The sequence below is a fragment of the Chrysemys picta genome, chromosome 5 (genome assembly GCF_011386835.1).
Source record: "Chrysemys picta bellii isolate R12L10 chromosome 5, ASM1138683v2, whole genome shotgun sequence".
NCBI classification, from domain to species: Eukaryota; Metazoa; Chordata; order Testudines; family Emydidae; genus Chrysemys; species Chrysemys picta.
In genome coordinates, this window is record NC_088795.1 from 18,210,307 (window position 1) to 18,232,351 (window position 22,045).

At 46.0% G+C, this 22,045-nt stretch overlaps 1 protein-coding gene across 1 annotated transcript in view; it reads right to left on the bottom strand.

Moving 5' to 3' along the window:
* The window catches only part of SCD5 (stearoyl-CoA desaturase 5), a 76,900-nt gene that overhangs the window by 26,065 nt on the left and 28,790 nt on the right, over positions 1-22,045 (bottom strand). The window contains exon 2 of the mRNA XM_065596044.1: positions 322-452. Within this exon, the coding sequence (XP_065452116.1) occupies positions 322-452 (131 nt within the window). The remainder of the gene's footprint in view (positions 1-321; positions 453-22,045) is intronic.

The following is a 22,045-nucleotide window of genomic DNA, read 5'->3' on the forward strand; positions in this document are numbered from 1 at the left end:
GGTTTTAGGAAGAAACTTTATTATATGGGCATGGTAGCATGTAATTGTCCTCAGAAGCATTGGTACTGAGCACTTTCAGAGTCAGGATACTGGACTACATGGACCATCGCTCTGATCAGGTTTTCCCTTGCACTGGATGGTGTGTACAAATAAAGAGGTGATCACTGCAGCCCTGCTTTCGCACAGTACAGAAATAGGTGGACGTTTGGGTTTACTTGGAATTTTTAATAGCTGGCCTCTCTTCACATAAGAGACCCTTGACTGGCCTGAAGAGAACACTGCACAAAGACCGAAGGTCACACCTGACAACCTCATCCCTACCTGAAAAGCCATGGAGTTGGCCGCGGCCAGGAATATCCTCAAAGGCAGCTTGGCTTTGTAGGACCGGTGACTCCACAAACGATGTGCACCAGCTGTCACCCCCAGAGCCGTCATTAGGAAACACAAATATGCTGCAAGACAGAAGTATATATAAATAGTGCATGTCAAGTGTCTGTTTTTATTCTTTTCCTTGGTTAAAAAAAAAATCCTTCTGCTGTCTAATCAACCCTACAGGGAGATAGTGTCACCTAGTGGAGAGGGCACGGGACTGGGAGTCAGGACAACCTGCTGTGTGACCTGGGGCAAGTCATGTCACCTGTGTCTCTTCTCCCACTTCTTGTCCACAGAGACTGTAAGCTCTTCTGGTCAGGGACCATCCACACTGCCTAGCACAACAGGCTGACGATGTTGGTTGGGACCTCCAGATGCTACTGTAATATAAATGGCATCTAAGAAAAGTGGATTAATCTGATGCATTCTATACTGCACTAGAGAAGCCATTAAGTTCCCTTCATTTTGTTATGTCAGAAGGGAAGCAGCCACCTTTTTGACGAGCACCATCCTCCACATGCCTTCCAGGTCTTTTGTTGAGTCTAATTTGTCAGCTAATTGAACAGGTGCCATTGACACCTCTGTAGATAAAGGTTCTATCAGAGTTCCCATTATACAACCCACTATACTCAAAGCTTTATAACTTGGCAATCAAAATTCACTCTCTGCTGAAGCTGGACATTCAAGGACTCTTAGCTTGCAGGCATCCCCCCCCCCCCCTTCAAAACTCTTCTATGTGCATTTTCCACTTCTGGCCTAGACAGCAACAAAGTGGTCAGTTTTAAAGTTTGATTTTTTTTTTTAAAGCATCTGAAGCAAAAATTAACTTCAATGCTTTTCCTTTTTTTTTTCTGGGGTAGGGGATTTTTTATTTGCCTCTGGGCCCTGTCAAACTCTCTGTTTTCTTATAATTTCCATTATGGAAGAGCCATATGGCATTTCCCCTCACACCTTTGGCTATTTCAATTATAAACTCTTTGGGCAGAGACTATCCACCTAGCACAATGGGGCCCTGATTTTTATTTTGGTCTCTAGAGGATACGGCCATACAAACAACAATAAAAGTAGGAATAAGGCAAGTGCTGAATAAAAATACATCCCTGCCCCTGCCAGTCCTGGAAGCAAGAGACCAGCTTGCACACTTAACCATTAACATACTGCCTTAAATCACCACAGTACTCTTCCTTTCTCCCTGAGGGATCAGGCGTAAAGTAAGGCACATAAGTACAGTAGTCAGTGTTTACACACATACTTACCTGCTCAGCACCTAGCAGGCTTGAGCCAAAAGCAACTCAGGTGCTAGGAGTTATAGAAGAGCCCCAGCTCAGCATCTTTTCTTCCTTTTTATTTTTTAATTGAACAAATGTTTCATGTTGATTTCCCTGCCGTTGTGAAGAGCAAGCTGCTGCTGTGTACAATGTATACGCTAATGGACCACAGCAGCAGATTGGTTTTCCAGGTGACAAGGAATATACAACAAATTTTCATCTGAAATGCCTAATTTCAAAGAGTTAATTTAATTTCCAAAAGCACAGTTGTACTCAGTTGAAGTCACTTTTGAATAATTGCGTGCAGCAACTATTTCAGACTTCCGAACCAGGAAAAGGCCCTTTCTGGTGTCAGTTTGATTCATTCACGCATTCGTCTCCTGATGCCATACGCTTTGATGATCTTATTATCCCCAGCATTTCTGAATTCATTTGTAACAAACACTGCATAGACTGGGTTGTTTTGTTTTACAACAAAAGAGAAAAGGCTGTGAGAATAAGAATACAACTGCACTGTTCATCTGCCGGGAGGAAGCTGGGGAAAAGGCTATTATATACAATCTATACAAATGGGACCAGTGTTCAAAAGCAAAATCCACTTAAACCTCCAAAATTCAAAACTACCCTACTGTCACAATCTAGGACATGTCTGTCTTTCTTAAACAGGAGACACTTATTGCACAAAACAATTTCAAAGTGTAGACTCAAACAGGCTTCCACACAGTTCCAGTTCCAGCATTGTCTGTGTTGTTCAGCAAGGACCTCACCATGCTGGGAATACATACGTGTATAGTGATTATATATATACACACACACACCTATTTCAGTCTCTGAATAATTTTATTCAAGCAAAAAGGAAACAGATTCCATCTGCAAGAGATGTTTTGTATTAAGAATTTTACTTTAAATTTTCCCTTTCAACAAAGAACGTTAGACGTCAGTATGTCATGCATTTCTTCTCACCTGGTGTAAACACACATTGCTGAGGTTTCCTGTCTATTTGTGTTTATATCATACCCAGCAGCAACTCCTGCAGTGTGCAAGGAAATGACCTGAAATATTGGTGAAATTGATTAACTGCAAAACACCTACAGTTCCAAACTGCAAAGGTTATGACACAACCTGAAAAAGATTGCAAAAGTATCTATTAACTTTATAATCACAGTGGGTGAAACTGTAGCATCAAAAGTTGTGACACTACTCAGGGCTCCGGGGTTGTAAGTCATCTTGTTGCCACCTGTCTCCAGTGCAAGATGGATGTTAACTCCCTAACACAACCAGCCCGTCAGTCACTCAGGCGGTACCAGACCAACCTTTGCCCTGCAGGTTGAAAAATAGATGCATCCCGGCCCCTTCAAAGTGTCTCTTTGTGATGTCCAGTGTCTTCCCCCACCTATGACATACTGCATCCGTTTTTTGCCTTTATTCACAGACATGCCACTCCCTCACTGTCATATTATTCCTTTTCACATCCAAGGGGTTTCAATGTTTATAGCTTGTCTTTAATGGCTTTCCATTGACTTTTCTGGGTGGTTGGAATGGGGGACGATTGAGCAACATATTACATAATCAGTCAGCCAAGGAGGGTTAACAATTCCCTCCTGCTTGAATGGGCCATTACCAAGACATGATTCCCTGGTGACTCGCTTTCACTCCAAGACCCTGAGGGTATGACTGTCAATACTGTTACATTCGTCCTTAAATATTACCCATACGCACATCTCAAAGATTATGAGTATCTATGACTCACAGGCTTTCAGTAGATCTTGATGCTACCCTTGATGGATAAATACCATGAAAGTGGGGTATTAGGTGGAGTGAGTTTGTCAGGTCTGAGATAGGAGTTGCTTGTTAAGAACTCTGAACCCTTTGCCAGTTGGCACTAATGGGCCTGTGTCATAAAGGTAAAATGCAATAAAAACTTAATTTGCCAAAATGCTTGCAGATTCTTGTGCTGATTTTCACCCAGGTAGCCCCATTGAAGTCAAAGGACCAAACAGACTTCAGAGGTATCCCACCAACAATGGATTTAGCCCAATTTATTTGCCCATTGTGAGTCACCATCATACTGAATTTGGCCCTAAATTAGTTCCATTTTCCATGAACTAAACCAACATAAGAGAAAGCAAGCAGAGTTTTTGAGTGGAAGGGGAAAGTTGGCAGGGGGGAGGGGGGTGTTGAACATCTGAGGATACAGTGCGGGGAGTGTTGAGGACTGGACTATGATATTGAGACCATGGCACCCTAGCTGGCTTTCAGACATCCTCTAATGGGGCCTAACCCAAAGTTGACTGGAAAACTCCCCATAGATGGGCTTTGGATCAGGTTCGTGACGCGTCAAGCTCTCTCTGGGCAGCAACAGTCGATAATGCTGCAACTGTCTTCTAGACTACAGGGCAATCCCTGGTGTGCCCTCTCCCTCGTCTAGCCTGTGCTCGCTCTGTATGATTCATTGAGGACTGACACTTGTTCAGTGGCCTCTTACCAAGGTTTGGTGGGCGCTGTTGGCAGCACTGGTTTGGACCTCTAAGATGGGGCGGCAGCTGCTGCGGTGGCTCAGGGCTCTTTGGAGGCCCTGATTCCGCAAGGTTCTTAAGCATGTGCCTATCTTCAAAGGCATTAGCAGTTCCGTTGGCTTCAATGCTTAAACTAGGGGTCACCCAATGAAATTACTAGTCAGCAAATTTAAAACAATCAAAAGGAGGGATTTCTTCACACAATGCACAGTCAACCTATGGAACTCCTTGCCAGAGGATGTTGTGAAGACCAAGACTGTAACAGGGTTCAAAAAAATAACTAGATACGTTCATGGAGAATAGGTCCAGCCGTGGCTATTAGCCAGGATGGGCAGGAATGGTGTCTCTAGCCTCTGTTTGCCAGAAGCTAGGAATGGGCGACAGGGGGTAGAGCACTTGATTACCTGTTCTGTTCATTCTGACCTGGCATTGGCCACTGTCAGAAGACAGGATACTGAGCTAGATGGACCTTTGGTCTGATCCAGTATGGCCGTTCTTATGTTAAAATCAGGCACATGCTTAAGTATATCGCTGAATTCAGCCCGTCCTCTGATTCCTGCGAAGGGGATACAAATATTAATTGAAACTCCTACTATCCTTCCCACACATCATTGTAAAGAGAATAGCTGCAAAGTATCAGGTCAGGAAAGATGATGACGTGATGAAGAGTCCAGACTCTTTAATTCTCACTCTAGGGTCTTTGAAGCTGGCTCTCCAGCCTCGTTCTAATTCTTTGCACAAGGCTTTTTTAAATGAAAGGACTGGGATGCCTATCAAATTAGAAAAGTTCATTCTGTTATTTATCATATATCAACCTGACAGAGCTTAGTATCCAAAAAAGGAGAGCCTGACACAAGCGTCTCTAAAAGGTGGCCTTCCAAATTGCCCCAAAATGCAAATTATGGGAACAAATGTGTAACGAACAGGACATATGGCATATCCAGTTTATATAATAAATAATAATATGTTGCGCAGGATCATGTGGTCCTTGTATCACTGTGAAAAGATATCGGTCAAGGGGTTTTGGACATAGGTGTTTGGTTCAGCCCTTTCTACAAGAGAGGCTAATAATGACATTTGGATCTAGATCCAAATTCTGAAATAAGAGCCATGGCCCTCCACATATCAAGATCAGTTGACTTGGTGTTTTTGTTTGGGCCCAGCCTCTAGTATGTCATTAATGTGGGGGCAGAGGTATTGCTGAAAGCAGCAGCTACTGGGACCTCCATCTAACACAAAGAAGGGTTCCAACAATTGCAGAGGATCAGATCATTTCTGTATCCAAGGGCAACATCTTAATGCTGCTCAGTTGTACAAAATTAGAAGGAAAGATAACTGGCTTCAGAGGGAATAAATTCATTACACTAAGGGAGCATTGATTTTCCTTGTCAATTCACTATTTATTTCCCTTTCTGTCCTGGGCACTGGGGCAGGGGGAGGGAGGAGGAGGAGAGAGAGAGAAAAACAGAGAGACTAGGCCAGATTTTCAACTGACATGTCTTGAAGTAGTTCCATTTAAATCAAGCGATTTGCACCAACTGGAAATCTGGCCCTTAGACTTTATTTGACACAGGGGTAAACATCAGCAGGGGCCCTGAAGAATGTATGTGATGCTGAAACGCCACCAAGAACATGAATTTTAAAGCTGAAAGAATGAGAACATAGTGCTTGTTTGTTGTTTTAATGTGGGAACGTGCTTGGGTACTGCCCATTCCTTTATAAGTGGCTTCCATTCGGATTGTCACCAAAATACTTTAAAGGCTATCGGCCTCATTCCTTTTCCAATTTACACCCAAGTGACTTCAGTAAGAGCCAATGGGTATAAATGAGAGAAAGATTTAGCCCTAACATTTTTCAGGAATTACTTTACCCATCACTGAAGTGCAATCACCTCTGGGGCAGAACATGGCATCTCTGTAGCAGTGAAGGACAGGAAGTGGCCAATGTAGTATCCAACTGAAACTCTAGGGGGCATTTTTAGGTAGTTTCACAGGCAGGGATTTAGCCAGGACCCCAGACTCTTTTAAGATGTACCATGGGATCTTTAGTAGTCACAAATGGGCAGGACTTCACTTTGACAACTCAGATGACAGACAGATTAAAGAAAAAAAAAAGTGCATTAAGGGCATGATCCGGACAGGTGCTCAGAGCCCATATCTCCCAGGGACATCTACGGTGGTTGAAGGCCGACAGCACCTCTCAAAGTTGCTCAGTACCTTCCAGGAACAGGCTGTGACAGAGTCCAGACCTGGGCCAGCTAAACCAATTGGAGATTTCCTATTGGCTTGACTGGGACCGGGATTTGTCCCTACACAAAGTAGCCCAGGGAAAAGCAGCCTTTTTCTTCTTTCTCCCTTTTCAAGCTCCACAAGGAGCTCTCCAATGTGTAACCCCCAACCTCCCATCCCCAGCGACTAGAACAGCTGACGAGAACTGAAGGGTGAGATGGAGGAACTATCTGTACTGGGGATACAGGTAGCGATATAGGTGTAGTAGCTATGATGGAGCAAATCCAGTCTTACTCCTATATAGCGCATCTACCCTGTGGGATTTGCAGTGGGGCAGCTACACCAGCATAAATATTCCACACAGAAGCCTGAGAGCTGAAATAGCCCAGCAAAAAGTCCCCAACAGCTCTGGGACCAGAGCAAAGCAAATCTTTTCAATCAAATGTATTTCACGGTGAGATTAGACGTGACACTTGTGGGAAATCAGGTCCTTGCAAATTTTACTTCACCACAGCCATCTCCTGATTTATAAATAGCTAATAAGTCATCGCAGATCTACAGTGATAAGACTCTAATCCCCAGCTTTCCTCTGCAGAATAAATTACAAACTCAATTTCAACTATTTAATTTTAAATGAACTACCTAAAATAATCAGAGTTGCTATAGTAATTACATGAGGAGATAGCGGCCATTTATATTCCTTGCTCATTTTCAGAGCGCGACTATCCTGACATATAAAAGGATTACATTTAGAGCAAACCTCTCCTACTAGCAATTCCCCTATATTCCAGAAGCTCCCTTCTGGATTTGTAATTGACAAGATCACATAAGCAGCAGCTAACAGTAAGGTCATATATTTGAGTAAGTAGGGCCGGCGCAACCCATTAGGTGACCTAGGGCATTACAATTTGGGGGGCAGCAACCGTGGCGGTATTTCAGCGGCGGGATCTTCCGCCGCCTCTGTGGGGGGCGGCATTTCGGGGCGGGACCTTCCGCCCCCTAGGGCGGCAGAAAAGCTGGCGGCGCTCCTGTGAGTAAGGAAAAGAGCTGGCCACTCCCCAAAACACCTGGAATCAAATGATCACCAAAACATTAATGCTGCAATCATTTTATTTTAATGCATGTTAGTGCCTGGCACATGGTTTAGCTCAGAATGCTGGCAATGAGCTACCTAAAATAATCATAGTTGCAAGGTGGCCTTTCATGTTTATTTAACTGAGCTAACTTCCGAAATGTCCTGATTTACAAAGCAAAGCAAAATATTTTTATATATAACCCACAAGAATGTGCAAAGTGGAGAGAGTGAGCGAGCACAGCCAGATTTACTGATACTAGGTTAAACTGGCATTTTGAGTTTAATCTAATATGAGAAAATCCAGTGGTGCGCTCTCTCGCTCTCTCTGCGCTTCACACATTATCGCAGGTCATCCCCAGCATTGGAGATTCTGGAATCAGAGCACGGACGACAATTTTATAGACGGTGCATAAAACACGAGAGCCCAGCTGGGCTGGTTCTTCCACAGCTGGACTGGCACTGCAGTGCTTGGAGCACTAAAACACAATAGTGTTTGTGTGGTGGAGGGGGCAGCTTGTCACCAAATGAAGATGATGGGGAACAGGCAATAGCAAGCGGCCATAAACACGCTTTGGGCCATCCTCTCTCCTGCCTCTGGGAAAAAACCCCCATGTACAGAAGGGAGGATTTATTTTAAAAAGATGCACAACTCCCAGGCACAGCCCTTTCCAACACACTGTGCTAATTGGGAGGGAGGGCCAGGAGTGGCACTGAATAAGCTGGGAGCGTTGCCTGTGAAACAAGCAGAGGTCAATGATCCCAGAGGTTTGCAGAGGACAAGCCAATGAATCTTGGGCCACCACTACTCCAGGCCCTGCTGCCAGGGCCAGCCTGCACTAGGCAGCCTCCCTACTTACCATGTATGTGTAACACTGACAGACCCTGGGATCAAACCTGGGACCTTCCGAGCTTAATGCATGAGCCTCTACCACATGAGCTAAAAGCCAGCTGGCTGTTAGCTAAGGGTGTAGAGCAGATTCATTCATTCATTCATTCATTCATTCATTCACTCACACACACACACACACACACACACACACTCTCTCTCTCTCTCTCTCTCTCTCTCTCTCCCCCCTCCCCCCCCGCACCCCTCAGATGGGACAGAACACCACACCTAGGTGGTGCGTGGGTTACACATGCACATCCCTCTCATGGTAAATGTGGAGAAAGCTGGGCTGGGGGGAGTGGAGTAACATCCCTGAAATCAGCAGTCACTTATGATGCGTATTGCACTGTAAATTATGCTGCCATATGAGAGGAACATACGCACTGGGAACTAGATTCTTCCGCACAGCTCAGCATCCCCAGTCGGGCCCGGCCAGAGGTTCGAAAAGCACTCCGCTCCCTTTAGACACCTAAATAAGTGGCTTGGCACGTTGGATGCTGAGCACTTGGAAATCCGGGCCTGTGTGGCTCTTCCATCATTCTTCATCCCGTCTGGCAGGCAGAGGGCAGGGACAGAGGTGGCTATGTAGAGGATGGAGAGGAGCTGGTGCTGTGAAGCTGCCTTTCCCCTCCAAAGGACCCCACCACCAACCCCATTTGTGTGGCACTTCTGTGCTTCCTCTCCACACTAAGCCCTTCACCCCAAACCACTTCATTCATCTACCTCCAACAAGACATTTCCTCTATCTGCCAGCCTTCCAAGGCCCCTCTCCTTCTCTCACATGCACTCTGCAGCACACTGCCCTTCTCGCCAGCTGGAGAAGGAAAGGAAGCAAAGAATATAAAGCCTTTCCTAAGATGAAGATACGGTCAACATGAAGTTCGTGAAGCACTCCAAGGCATCAATACCACCACTTACTCCACGGGTGTGGGAGGTGATGAACCCTTCCCTTTCTGCAATCAACAGCAGCTGCAGTCTCAAAGCCTCATATGAAAATCAGTGTTTTAAATTTGCCTTACATCCAGCCGGCTTTCTACTAGTGCTATGCAGATGACATCCTCATCCTGATCAACAAAAATAAGGACTGCGGAATTAACATACAGATTTGCAGAGATTGCCAGTACTGCAGAGAATGGGGATGGGGGTGGGGAATAAAGAAACAAAGATCCAAGGCTCCCCTTCTGGAACACCTAAGTTTCTCTGCAACTACTTGAGACGGGCAGTGCTTCAGATGAATGAACGTCAGTGAGCGCTCCATATCCCACCGTGTCCTCCTGGCTCTCCTCTCATGCACAGTCCATGTGGAATATCTGCTATGGTAAGAGTTTGTTTTAAAGAGGTGACAGGCAGATTTGTTATAATTACCACTATCCGAGGACAACATCCAAGTCATGGCACCAAACAGATCCAGCCCTGGGGGGATGAACCTGCCTCGGCATTTTGTTCCTTGTGTGTCACTGAGCTTCGGTCGGGCTTCATCTCTGTGTTTGAGCTCACTTTGGTGTTGCCAGGGTCATTTCTCACTTCAGAAGTGTTGGGCTGAGGTACAGGGGAGACTACTGAGCTACTTGGATCAAGGTAACTACTGCTCTGCTGGAGACTTGATCCCACTCATGATTTCATCCTTCTCTTTGGGGCGGGGGGCAGAGTTACAGCAGGCCTGAATTATACCATCACAAGGGGGGAATTTGTAACTAACAGCCACATTTTCTAGAGCAGCCACTGGTTTTGCATGCCCGGTGCGAAAACAACTGGTGTCAAGTTTTCAGAAGAATTGAAGACACGCCACTCCCACCAACTTCCTCAGCATCTCTGATTATCGGCTAAGGTGTTTAAATATGAATAGCTAGTACTCCAGTAAAAGAAACAATGAATTCACACTGCTGTGACTCTTTTCACTAATTGGGCTCCTGAACCACTGAGGTCAGAATATCACTGGTCTAAAGCAAGCTTAGGTGTTTATCTCCTAATGAAAGTCAATGGGAGTGAGGTGCCTGAGTACTTATGAAAAATCCCACCAGGGGCCCATCTGCATCTTTAGGCACCTAAATACCTTTGTTCATCTGGCCTTTAGTCTCTCTGTGCCTCAGTGCCCCATTTGTAAATGGGGATAACAGCACTGCCCTGCCTCTCAGGGGTGTTGTGAGGTTAATGCATTAGAGATAGTGAGGTCCTCAGATACGATAGTGGTGGGTGCTATGCAGACTTACTCAAGAAGTTGGAGTTTGCCTGAAAAAGTAAAGTTAAAGAAGGGCCTTTAGATTTGAGCCACGCTCGGGAGAACGAATGGAGATTACATGGCTGGTTTTTCAAGGCGGGAAGAACAGGTAATGCCCCATGTTGTTTGCAGCTGGACATGGAGTCTAACAGGGCTCCCAGGATCTTCTCACTAGTCACAGGACCGATGCGGAGGGGAAGCTGACAACGGAGCATGATGAAGAGCAAAAGTCAAGGTGTGAGAGCGCCGGGAAGCCAAGGCCTTGATGTTTCAGACCTGGCCTAATCCATAGCACAGCAGCCAAAGCAGGAGCTTTGAAGCCATGTGACAATAGGTTGTCTTGTCTCTTGCCAAGATTCAAGTCTACACACAAAGGATTTAAAAGGATGTGGGTGGGGGGGAGAAGAGACACAGGGAAAAGAGGTCTGAAAAGAAATCAGAGGAGAGAGTAGGAAACATTCATATGCCTTGATCAGTGAGCAAAGGGCCTTGTTTTGTTCTGCACAGGAGGCAATGGCACATGTAGGCAGACTGAAGAACAGCTTTGCCGGGGGCGGGGAGAGATACCTGTGTGTGGGGATAAGGGTGATCAAACAGTCTCCTTTTAGTGCAGTGAAATGAAACACTGAGCCAGGCAGCTAACAGTGTAATGTTATTAAGGCCAGGGGAAGAGGAGAAAGATTCCCAACGCCATTTCCCGAGAGCTGGCGTTAGCTCAGAGGAGCGCTCACTTTGATCATGGATTCAAAGCTGCAGGCTGCATCTGGTTCACTAAGTCTTTGGCATGGCATCAGGCCTCAGGATCTGGCATGGAGGGAAAATGTGTTACCGTGGCTGTGAACGCAGCCTAACAGTCACCCCAGCCTGAAAACCGTGTCCAACTGCAGCAGGTTTCTCTTCTGCCTCCACATGGAAACCCAGCCAGCCATCCAAAAGGAAGCCTCTTCCTAACCTCAGCTCAGTTAGTAGTTGGCTTGTGCACTGAAGCATAAGAGTTTATATTCGTTCTATGGAACTATAAATGTATTCATGATTAGTCATATAAACATCCAAGCCTAAAAAAAAAAAAAACCCCGTGAGCTCTTTGGACCCAATGACATGCAAGTTCCACAGGTTTATAACGCAGCTTGGGTGGCGGGAGGGATTGTTCTACTCTACTGTGTCACAGGATAGCTATTTTTGATAGAAGGCCATCATAATAAAGCTTAGATTACCTTCCTGGGTGGAAGGGTTAAAACGTCACTTGCAGTAGGGGCTCAGTTTCCCATTCACGCTGCATAAGGGGGAAAAGAGCCCTTACTTAGCCCTTCACACAGAAACGGGCTGCTGTTTCTGTGTGAACACCCGAGTGCTTTGTGCCATGTGTGGTGGTTCTCCAGAGCAGTAGTTTGCTTGGGTCTGTGTAATGCTGATAGACCCCCGGTGGGCGGGATCGAACCTGGAGCCTCGGGAGTTTAGTGCATGAGCCTGTACTGCATGAGCTAAAAGCCAACTAACTGGCTGTTTAATGAGTCTGCTCTATAGCCTTCTCTCTCTCTCTGTCTGTCTGTCTGTCTCTCTCTCGCTAAGTGGTCTCGGTGCCACTAGATGGGACAGACACCAGGAGGTATGTGGGTTACATCTGCAGGCCTGTGCAGGCTTTGGGATTATACAGGCCTGATCTAGGCCAACGGGATTAAGATGGCTCGTTTGACCTTGGATATTCATACTGTTATGTGTTGGGTTAAACCCCATTGGTGGTGTAACCCTCGCCCTTCATTTAAGATAGTTGTAAGACACCACTAAACTCCTCTATAGAACCAGGTAGCTAAAACAATGGGGGCCTCCAAACAAAACACAGGCACCATCCAAAACAAAGGCACATGTGAGGCTGCTCAGGAATGTGAGCTGTATGGGTGAAGGGGCTTTGCTGGGTATTGTTTTGAATCGAGGTGTACGCCTGCATCAGAGAGGACACCAAGACCATGACCACAGATGCTGAGAGAAAAGCAACTGAAAACAAAGGACACAACCTGGGCAAGCCCTGGCAGCATGGCCCTGAGGAAAATCCTAGAGGAAGAGCTTTTGAGGCAGAGAGCTGACTGAAAGAGGCTTGGAGCTCTGAGCAAAGATACGATTTCCTCTTTGATTCCTGCTGCTTTGTTCAGGAAACCAGGATTTAGTATGTCCTAAAGAAACAGGATTGTGCCAAAGAAATACCCAATTCCATCACCAATTTCTTTTTCTGCCTGCCTGGAACAACTCACGAGACCCCAAATTTCTGCCTAACTGCTTTGGTCAAAAGCAGGATTAATATATTTAAAGTGGAAGGGGCAGGTGACAATTCCAGGCTGCTCTTGCTTTACCCCAGTGCCCTTTTGCTGCTAGCAGAACACTGTCTTGGGGGGGGGGGCTCTTCTTCAATTATTTTAACAAAGTTATGGCCTCCGGACACCCTTTACGTAATCTGGTACCTGTCCACATTAGCCCTGCCCTCTGCAAAGCTTCATAGCAGTAGCACAGCTCTGGCTCTCCATATCCCTGCTGCAGGTCACCAGCCACAGAGCTTATCTGCCATAGCATGCACATGAGGCTCTACAGCACCTGCTGTTCATTCCTGTCAGGCAGTCGCATGGTGTTTGTGCTGCTCCATTTATGTGTGCAAGGAAAGGCTGCAGACCCACTGACTTAGTGCAGGGCCTAGTTAGCTCTCCAGCCCTCAGCAGCAGGGCAATAGAGCAGTATTGCTATTGTAGGCAGTGCCGTGAGGCCATGGCTCACTCTTACTAGACTCTTCCTTTTCCTCCCTCTCCACATTTTTCATCTTTCATTTTCCTGACCCCTCATTGATCCCTGAGTGATGGAACTACCACATCGCTCCTTGCCAGGGAGGCTTGGGAGAGGGGTTGTGATACACCCCCAAAGGACCCATTATGGGATTGGCTACCAGGGGATCTCTCAGCAGTTGCTGTGGCTGCAGGCAGCACGAGCCTTCCGTGCTCATAGAACTAGAAGGGACCTCGAGAGGTCATCTAGTCCAGTCCCCTGCACTCGTGGCAGGACTAATTATCTAGACCATCCCTGAGAGGTGTTTGCTTCTTGTCCTTCCTCAGAGATTAAGAACAACAATTTTTCTCCCTCCTCCTTGTAACAACTGTTTATGTACTTGAAAACTGTTATCATGTCCCCTCTCAGTCTTCTCTTCTCCAGACTAAACAAACCCAATTTTTTCAATCTTCCCTCATAAGTCATGTTTTCTAGACCTTTAATCATTTTTGTTGCTCTTCTCTGGACTTTCTCCAATTTGTCCACATCTTTCCTGAAATGTGGCACCCAGAACTGGACACAACACTCTAGTTGAGGCCTAATCAGCATGGAAGAATTACTTCTCGTGTCTTGCTTACAACACTCCTGCTAATACATCCCAAAATGATGTTCACTTTTTTTGCAACAGCGTTACACTGTTGACTCATATTTAGCTTGTGATCCACTATGACCCCCAGATCCCTTTCCGCAGTACTCCTTCCTAGACAGTCTCTTCCCATTCTGTATGTGTGCAACTGATTGTTCCTTCCTAAGTGGAGTACTTTGCATTGGTCCTTACTGAATTTCATCCTATTTACTTCAGACCATTTCTCCAGTTTGTCCAGATCATTTTGAATTTTAATCCAATCCTCCAAAGCACTTGCAACCCCTCCCAGAGTGGTATCGTCTGCAAACTTTAAAAGTGTACTCTCTATGCCATTATCTAAATTATTGATGAAGATATTGAACAGAACCGGACCCAGAACTGATCCCTGTGGGACCCAACTCTTTTGCCCTTCCAGCATGATTGTGAACCACTGATAACTACTCTCTGGGAATGATTTTCCAACCAGTTATGCACCCACCTTATAGTAGCTCCATCTAGGTTGCATTTCCCTAGTTTGTTTATGAGAAAGTCATGCGAGACAGTATCAAAAGCCTTACTAAAGTCAAGATATACCACATCTACTGCTTTCTCCCTATCCACAAGGCTTGTTACCCTGTCAAAGAAAGCTATCAGGTTGGTTTGACACAATTTGTTCTTGACAAATCCATGCTGACTGTTACTTATCACCTCATTATCTTCTAGCTGTTTTCAAATTGATTTCTTAATTATTTGCTCCATTATCTTTCATCATCATCTATCAGTCAGTCAGTCTTCGTCACGATCATGGCACGTACCAGTTGTCTCCACTTATTGTTGAATACATACAGGCCACTTTGAGCCCAGCTTAGCCAGGGGAAACGGTAGCCGGTTTGTTGTGCTTTCATTGTGGTGAAGCAGTTCAGGGGCCATCTGCCTGTGATTGGCTGAAATACGCTACCATGCCTTTGAAATGCAATTAGAAGGAGCATTTTATGCTGAGAGGCGAGACTGCAGGCTCTGTGCAAACAGCTCTTTGCTCTGGAGTGTTTAAACACTGATCTAGTGCTGTCTTTGTTTGGTTTTCTTTCAGTCTAGATTTTCAGAGGGGAAAAACGACTGAATATAAGCTACTAGGACTGCAGTTTCAATTGGAGTCCTCGGGCCCTCTATTTATTTATTTCCTCTCTTTTTTTGAGGAATCGCGACAGCTCTTTCCACTTAGACAGGGATGTCGGGCTAGGTCCACACATAGTTTTAGGTACCTAACTGCCAGTTTAGATACCTACATACAAAATTTAGATCCTCAAAACCCCTGCCAAGTTGCCACCTAACACTAAATTCTCTAGGCTCCTAAATTTCCACCAGTAAAGTCCCCTAGGTGCCTACATTTCTGCTAGTGGGCGTGTGCAGAGCTGCCTGTGCCCTCAGCCGCTCTGCACCTCACACCTAAACCCCGGTGGGATTCTCAAACTAGGCACCCCCACCTATTTCACCCGCAGGGCCCGATCCGGTAGGCGTGCTCCAAGCATGCCTAACCCCCACAAAAGACAACCCCTTGCACCCAGTGGTTACAGCACCTGAGATGCGGGAAACTCAAGCAACACTCTGCCTAAGCAGGTACCCAAACCCAGGTCTCCCACCTGAGTGCCCTAACCACTGGACTATAGGGTGAGTCTCTCTCCAGTTCTCCCATTGAAGCTGTTCCACTTTATATAAGCTACTTAAACATTCCTTGGAGCAGGGATTGGAACCTGGGTTTCCCCCAGGAGTGCAAGTGCGCGAACCTCTGGGCTACGGAGTAAATCTCACCTCGCTCTCTAGCCCAAGGTCGGTGACTAAGCCCTGTGAGGGGCAGGGGCTAAGCATTTCCTACTGGCTAGTTTAGGCAGATCCCTGCTCAGCATGCTGGCGTCTGAGTTAGGCTCCTAACTTACCCAATGCATTGTACAGGAACCTGAGTGCCTCAAGTTGGAGCTGTGGATTCCACCGGCACCTAAGCCAATCAGGCACTGCAATGCTGAGCCTACGTTCTCTTTGTGGATTTAGCCCTTTGTCTTTCTACGGCACTGTTTTAAAGCTACTATAGTATAGAGACTTGACGCTAATGGAAGAAATTGGTGCTAGATTACTGCAACGGGGCTTTGGGCTACAGTCCTGCGATTTCATCCTTGCGGACGGCGCCTTATACCCACATGGAGTCAGTGCACAAGTACGGTGACAAATTGCAGGATTTTGAACCAATTGCAGGATCACATAAGGTTGACATAGATGGCTTCCGAACCAAAAGTCCAGTTATCATGGGATGGGAGGAAGCGCCAGATCATGAACCTGCACCAGCCCCTGCTCAGCCGGGACAGCCTCCTACCTGCAGCCAAGCTCCTAGAGAGAATCCAGGGAGCAACAGTGGAGGGTGGGAAGAGGTGCAAGCAACAGGGGTGGAGCCTTGGGGAAGAGGCGGGGCAGGGCTCTGGAGGGAGGAAGAAGTGGGGCAGGGGGAGGGGTCTGGGGGGGTCCCGTTACCAGCAATTAGAAAGGCGGCAACACTAGGATCACAACCTTACTTTGTAGAGTGTATTGTATACAAAATGCCTTTATATGGTAGCAGAGGGAGAGGCTTCCTTAAGAGGCGTACCAAGAGAGGAGATCTGAAGACTGGGGAGCTGCTGAGATGGAGAGATGTAAGTCAGCTGTTACACATGGCAGAAGCTGAGAGAACATTCTTACACCAAACAGTAGTGACACTGTAAAGGGCAAAGAGGAGACCAGTGGTACACAAGGAAAGGGAAGTGGGAGAGGATGAGAGAGAGTTTAATTTCCAGGATCTTTCCTAATATGCAAACCAGAAGCCAGTGACTTGCCAGGCTCTGAGTTATGTTGTGCAAGTGTGCAGATGCTATTTATGGGAATATTCCACAATCAATAGACAAAGTGTTTTTTGTTTTAACATCTTCGTTAACGATCTAGAACAAAATTAAATGACATATGAATTATAAACTACAGAAGATGCTAAATTTGGAGGTGTTTTGAACAGCAGGGAGGACAGAGAAATGCAAAGGGACTTGGGCAGGATAGTAACATAGATAACAAAGAGTAAAATGAGATTCATTCTGAAAACAAAAAGCAAGGTAATGCATCAGGGGAAAACAACCCCAGACAGGAAAAGAAACCTGGGAAGCAGAAGCCTGGAAGAAGGCTGAGGGATGATCGTTGGCAGCAACTAAAATATTCTGAGCTTGCAATGGGATATGGCAACAAAAGACATCCATGCAATTTTGAGCTGCAGACATAGGGCTACCATGTCACACACCTAGAGAAGCAGCATAAGCCATATCAGGCGAGTCCTTTAAAAATGGAGTGGATTGGAGGTGAACAGCCTAAAACCTTAGGGCCATATATTTCAGGGGGCTGAGCGCCCATGATCAAGGCCCGATTTTCAAGTGAACTCAGTACATTGGGCGTGGGGCTCTTAGAATCATAGATTCATAGAACTGGAAGGGACCTTGAGATGTCATCTAGTCCAGTCCCCTGCACTCAAGGCAGGACTAAGTAATCTGGTGTTATGTCCACTGGGTTGGGTGCCAAGCATTTGGGAAAACCTGGGGTGAAATCCAGGTTCCACTGAAGTCCAGAGCAAAATTCCTACTGACTCCAGTGGGCCCAAGATTTTACCCCGGCCCTTAAGTAGTTGCCTGAATGGAAGCGGAGCTCTTTTGAAACAAATCTGGCCTCTTTTGTGGGTACTGATCTCCTAAACTTCTGACCCTAGGCTCTTCTGAAAATCTGTCCCTACCTTGTCCAGTTAATAGGCATTTACTATTGGCTAAACCTAAACATTAAATAATGAATGTAATGAACATTACACATCAGTTGGGATCATTACCTAGTTCTAAAATAAGCTGGATAAAAATGTTAGTGCTTTCACAATTCTACCCTACGCCAAAGTGGACGAGTATCAACCCTGCTGGCTCCTGAAACAGATGAAATACCTGAACATCCTTCTTAACAGAGGATTACAAAACACTGTAACAGATAACATCTATCCACGCACTGCCAAGAATCAAACATAACCTAGTTACATGGAGGAAACTGCAATTCTCTCTCCGAGGGGCAAAACACAAGTTATAAAAATAGGAGTTGTGAGACAACTCAATTATGCATTCACAATGTTGCCATTGATAATCTGTAAAACATGCTTTAACATAATGAGTAATGTCACGTGATCATTCCTGTGGGATGGTAAGAAGCCAAGGCTGCATTAACTATACATCAATCGCCTGCAAGCTTCCTCTCCTGCTGAAAGATACGAGCTTGCAGATGCTACGATAGGAAGATATGGCATATCAGTACAGGAAAACAGCATCAGAACCGGCTCACCCACTCCCATGACTCTCTTTGATAATGTTTTAACAGCTGGATAATAACCCTACTGTTGCAGTACTACAAAGGGAGTAGATAATATTTTCAAAGTACCTAAGCCACAAGAGGCACCAGTCCCATTTTCAGCACTGACTTTGGCATTCAGCATTTCAACTCCTTAGCCCCAAGGAGTTGCACAGTGTGCTTGGAATTCAAAAGGGACTGCAGCACAGTCCCATTTTCAAAAGTGACTTAGGCGCTTCTGAAAGTATTACCTGATAAGTTTATATTCGGAAATGGAACAATTATCTTTTAGGCCCTGATTCAGTGAAGCACTTAAGCATATGCTTAGCTTTAAGCACATAAGATAAAGTCAAATTACTTTAAACCCTAGCTAGCCAGAGATTACATTATATTATTTATTATGGAAAAATGAAATAAACACACTTTAATCAAATGGGAAGACAGACAAGTCTACCAAAAACAAATAAAGGCTTGTTAGAGAACTAGTGACCCTCCCTTCCTAACGCTGCACACAATTAGCATCCAAAGCAGCAAAAAGTTGTAGAAAACAAATCAGTGCAGAGGCTAAGGATTAATTACTGAAGGCATTCACAGTAGCAAGGCAGACATTAGCTTTTCTGAATAGGATAGTTATTTATAGGAATAACTGAGCTGCGTAATTTTAAAATGCCAAGCACACAGTTCAGCTCTTAGGAAAAAACGACGTTTCTTGACGCAAATCCAATTAAGTGAATCTTTAAAGCACCAAAATGGACTCTACAATATAAAGGGTAGGGAGGTGGGAGAATTCACTATGATCTCTCCTTTCAAGGTCACTGGTTTATGTAGAGTGAGCTACCTGTGTCCAAAGGAAAGTGTACTCAGGAGGCCGAGAATACTTTTAACACTGGAATCCACAGCACTGACATACATTTCATGCACGGGCACGTGACAAATCTTTTGGAACATGCAATATCATGAAATTGGACAGGAGTACAGCATGTCTGATGCACAGAGAGAAACTGACAGACATAAACCATCGCTATACGGCATTAAGCTTGTGGCTAAAGCTAGGAGATGCAACAGTAAGGCTCCAGCCCTCATCCCTTTGAGTCCTGTTACAACACAGGAAGTACATTGTGGGAAGGGCCTCAGATCAAAACAGACCTGAAGCAGGCTTGGAGCTTTTGCACTAAAACCTCTGGCTTTGATCAGCGGGTAGGAATTTCTTTTTTTGATCAAAACTGCTTAAAATAAAATAAAAAATAAAGAGAGAATAATTCCTCACAAATGAGCTTGCCTTAGGAGCCATTGACAGTCTCTTGTTTCAATCATTACAATAGGCTTTACAAACAAACCAAGGACCAGGCCATACGCATGGGGGAGATTTAAAACCACACAGTAGGGACAGAGGAGCTGTTGTGCCATCATAGAAGTCCAGTGGCTGCTGCACTCACCACTCTGGTTTGAAATAGCCCAAACCTACTGACCTGGAGGGTCTGCTGCAAACCACGGGCTTATGGGACCTGGGCCACAATGAACGTTGGTCGAGGTGGGGGTTGGTTTTTTTTCCATTGATGAGTGTTCTTAAGGCTTAATTGTGATGGGGGAGGGGTGGATTGGTGAGCTGGATTTGCTTCTGTTTAAAATACAATCCATGTAAACACACTCCCATTCCCCCTTACCCTAAGGGGAGAGGCAGTGAATAATTTCGCCTGCCACCCTTTGTCTGTCTTATCTATTTAGCCTGTCATTTCTCTGGGGGCAGAAACTGTCTTTTACTATGGTGCTAATGGTGCCAATCACCACCATGTTCATTGACTTCTCCCCATCCCCAAGCCTTCACCTGCTTTTGTGCCTCTTTACATCCCCACCCTTCAACAAGCTCCATGCAGGCAGAGCCCCGCGGGCAGCTTTGCCATTCACTCCAGTGGGAGCAGGATCCGGCCCATTATTTACGTGCATTTCCCACACATACTAGAGGGAGGGGGCATACTCCTTACAAATCAATGTCAATTGTAAGGTGCCTCCTGCAGAGGCCCTTCTCAAGGGCAGACGTGAGGATAAACATCAGTTCATTAGCTTGCTGCTGCAGACTGCAACACAGAATGCAGTTCTGTTCCTGGGAATGAGAAATGTACAGTGCCACCTACCACTGTCATCTGACCCAGTATATTACACTGCTCCATCCCTACGGGTCTCTCTCACGCACCCCCGCGCACACCCCTCTACTCCATATAAAGCTTTTTAGCTTTGAGGACCTGATTCTCCTTTACATTAGTGCCCCTTGCATTGCTCTTGCACCATCAAGGGGTAGTTAAAGTGGCTGTCAATGAAATCCTGATGCCCAGCTTCCCACTGAAGCACCGTTCACGTTCTCCCCTCCCCGTGCAGCTCATGACCGGACAGTGAGTTCAAAACACGGCAATGCATTCAGAGGACAGTGCTGTCTGTGGTCGGGGCATAGGCACAGAAGTGAGGGCACCTGGGTTTACTCTCATCTTTGCCACTGAATCTGTGTGACCTTGGTCAAGTTACTGAACTTCACTGTCTCTGTTTCCCCATCTGTAAAATGGAGGTAGTAATGTTATATACACACCTACCTCACATTGGAGTTGCAAGGGTTAATTAATTCATGCTTCTGAAGTGCTTTGAGATCCTCCAGTTAAAAATAAAGACTCCAAGGAGTATTTAAAGCACAGTTTGAATGCTTAGGTGGCTGTTCCTCAAACAGGATACAAATACCTGCTTGTGTGGCATCTTGTGCACCATTCAACACTAGGGGGCGCTACAACACAGGTGCACAGTGTTAGTTTTAATTCCTGCTGGACAACTTTAGACGAATGAAAGTGATGAAAGGTCACCCAGCATGGCAGTGGCAAAGCTGTGACTAGAACCCAGGTCTCCTGAGTCCCAGCCTAGTGCTCTATCCATCAGGCAACTCTGCCTAAAAGGATCTCAACACGCTGAAAAGCCTGGGTGAGATTTTGTGCAGTACCGCTTTCAAGGCCCAGTACAAAACTGGCAGCCTGAGCACATACCTGCCAAGTTTTGTGCCACTCCATGGGACTTTTCAGACCAATTATTTGTAAATATGAAAAATATCCCACGAAATAATCTGGACATTTGCACATAATTTGTATGTGGCCATAAACTTAAAGGTCAATGCTCTCTGCCCCCAAACAGTTGCGGGGTCAGGGCACAGAGCTGCCCCAAACCTGGCAGCTGTAGCAAGTGGCTAGGGAGTGGGAGGGCACTGTCAGGGGAGCTGGATTTGTGAGGGGTGTCTGGGCAAAGGAGGAGTGTAGTTGGGGGGGTTGCTGGATGGAGCAGGTGTGTGGAGGTGGCTGGGGGGAGCTAGGTTTGTGGGGGCGTACAGGATGTGTGGAGGGGAGGTGATTAAGCAAGCTCAGTGGCTGAGGGAAGCAACAAATAGCTGGTGTGGGGAGGACAGGAGTGAGGCTGGGCAGTACCTAGAGTTGGTAGTAGGTAGCTTGGTGGAGAAAAGTGGTGTCTGTGGGAGGCTCCCAGGAGGAAGATGGGGCAGGTGGGTGAAGTGTCTCTGGGCTGGGCGCAGGCTGGCAGGTTTCTGGAGCCAGTAACGGCCATGTTCCTATTGCCTCCCCCACTAGCTGCTGCTCACTTATTCCTGCCAGCTGCATTTTCCCTGCTCAGAGCCGGCAGAGGGAGCAGGTGCTACAGTGACCTCTGGCAGCAGAGCCCCACAACTCTGGTAGCCCATTTCTGTGGCCC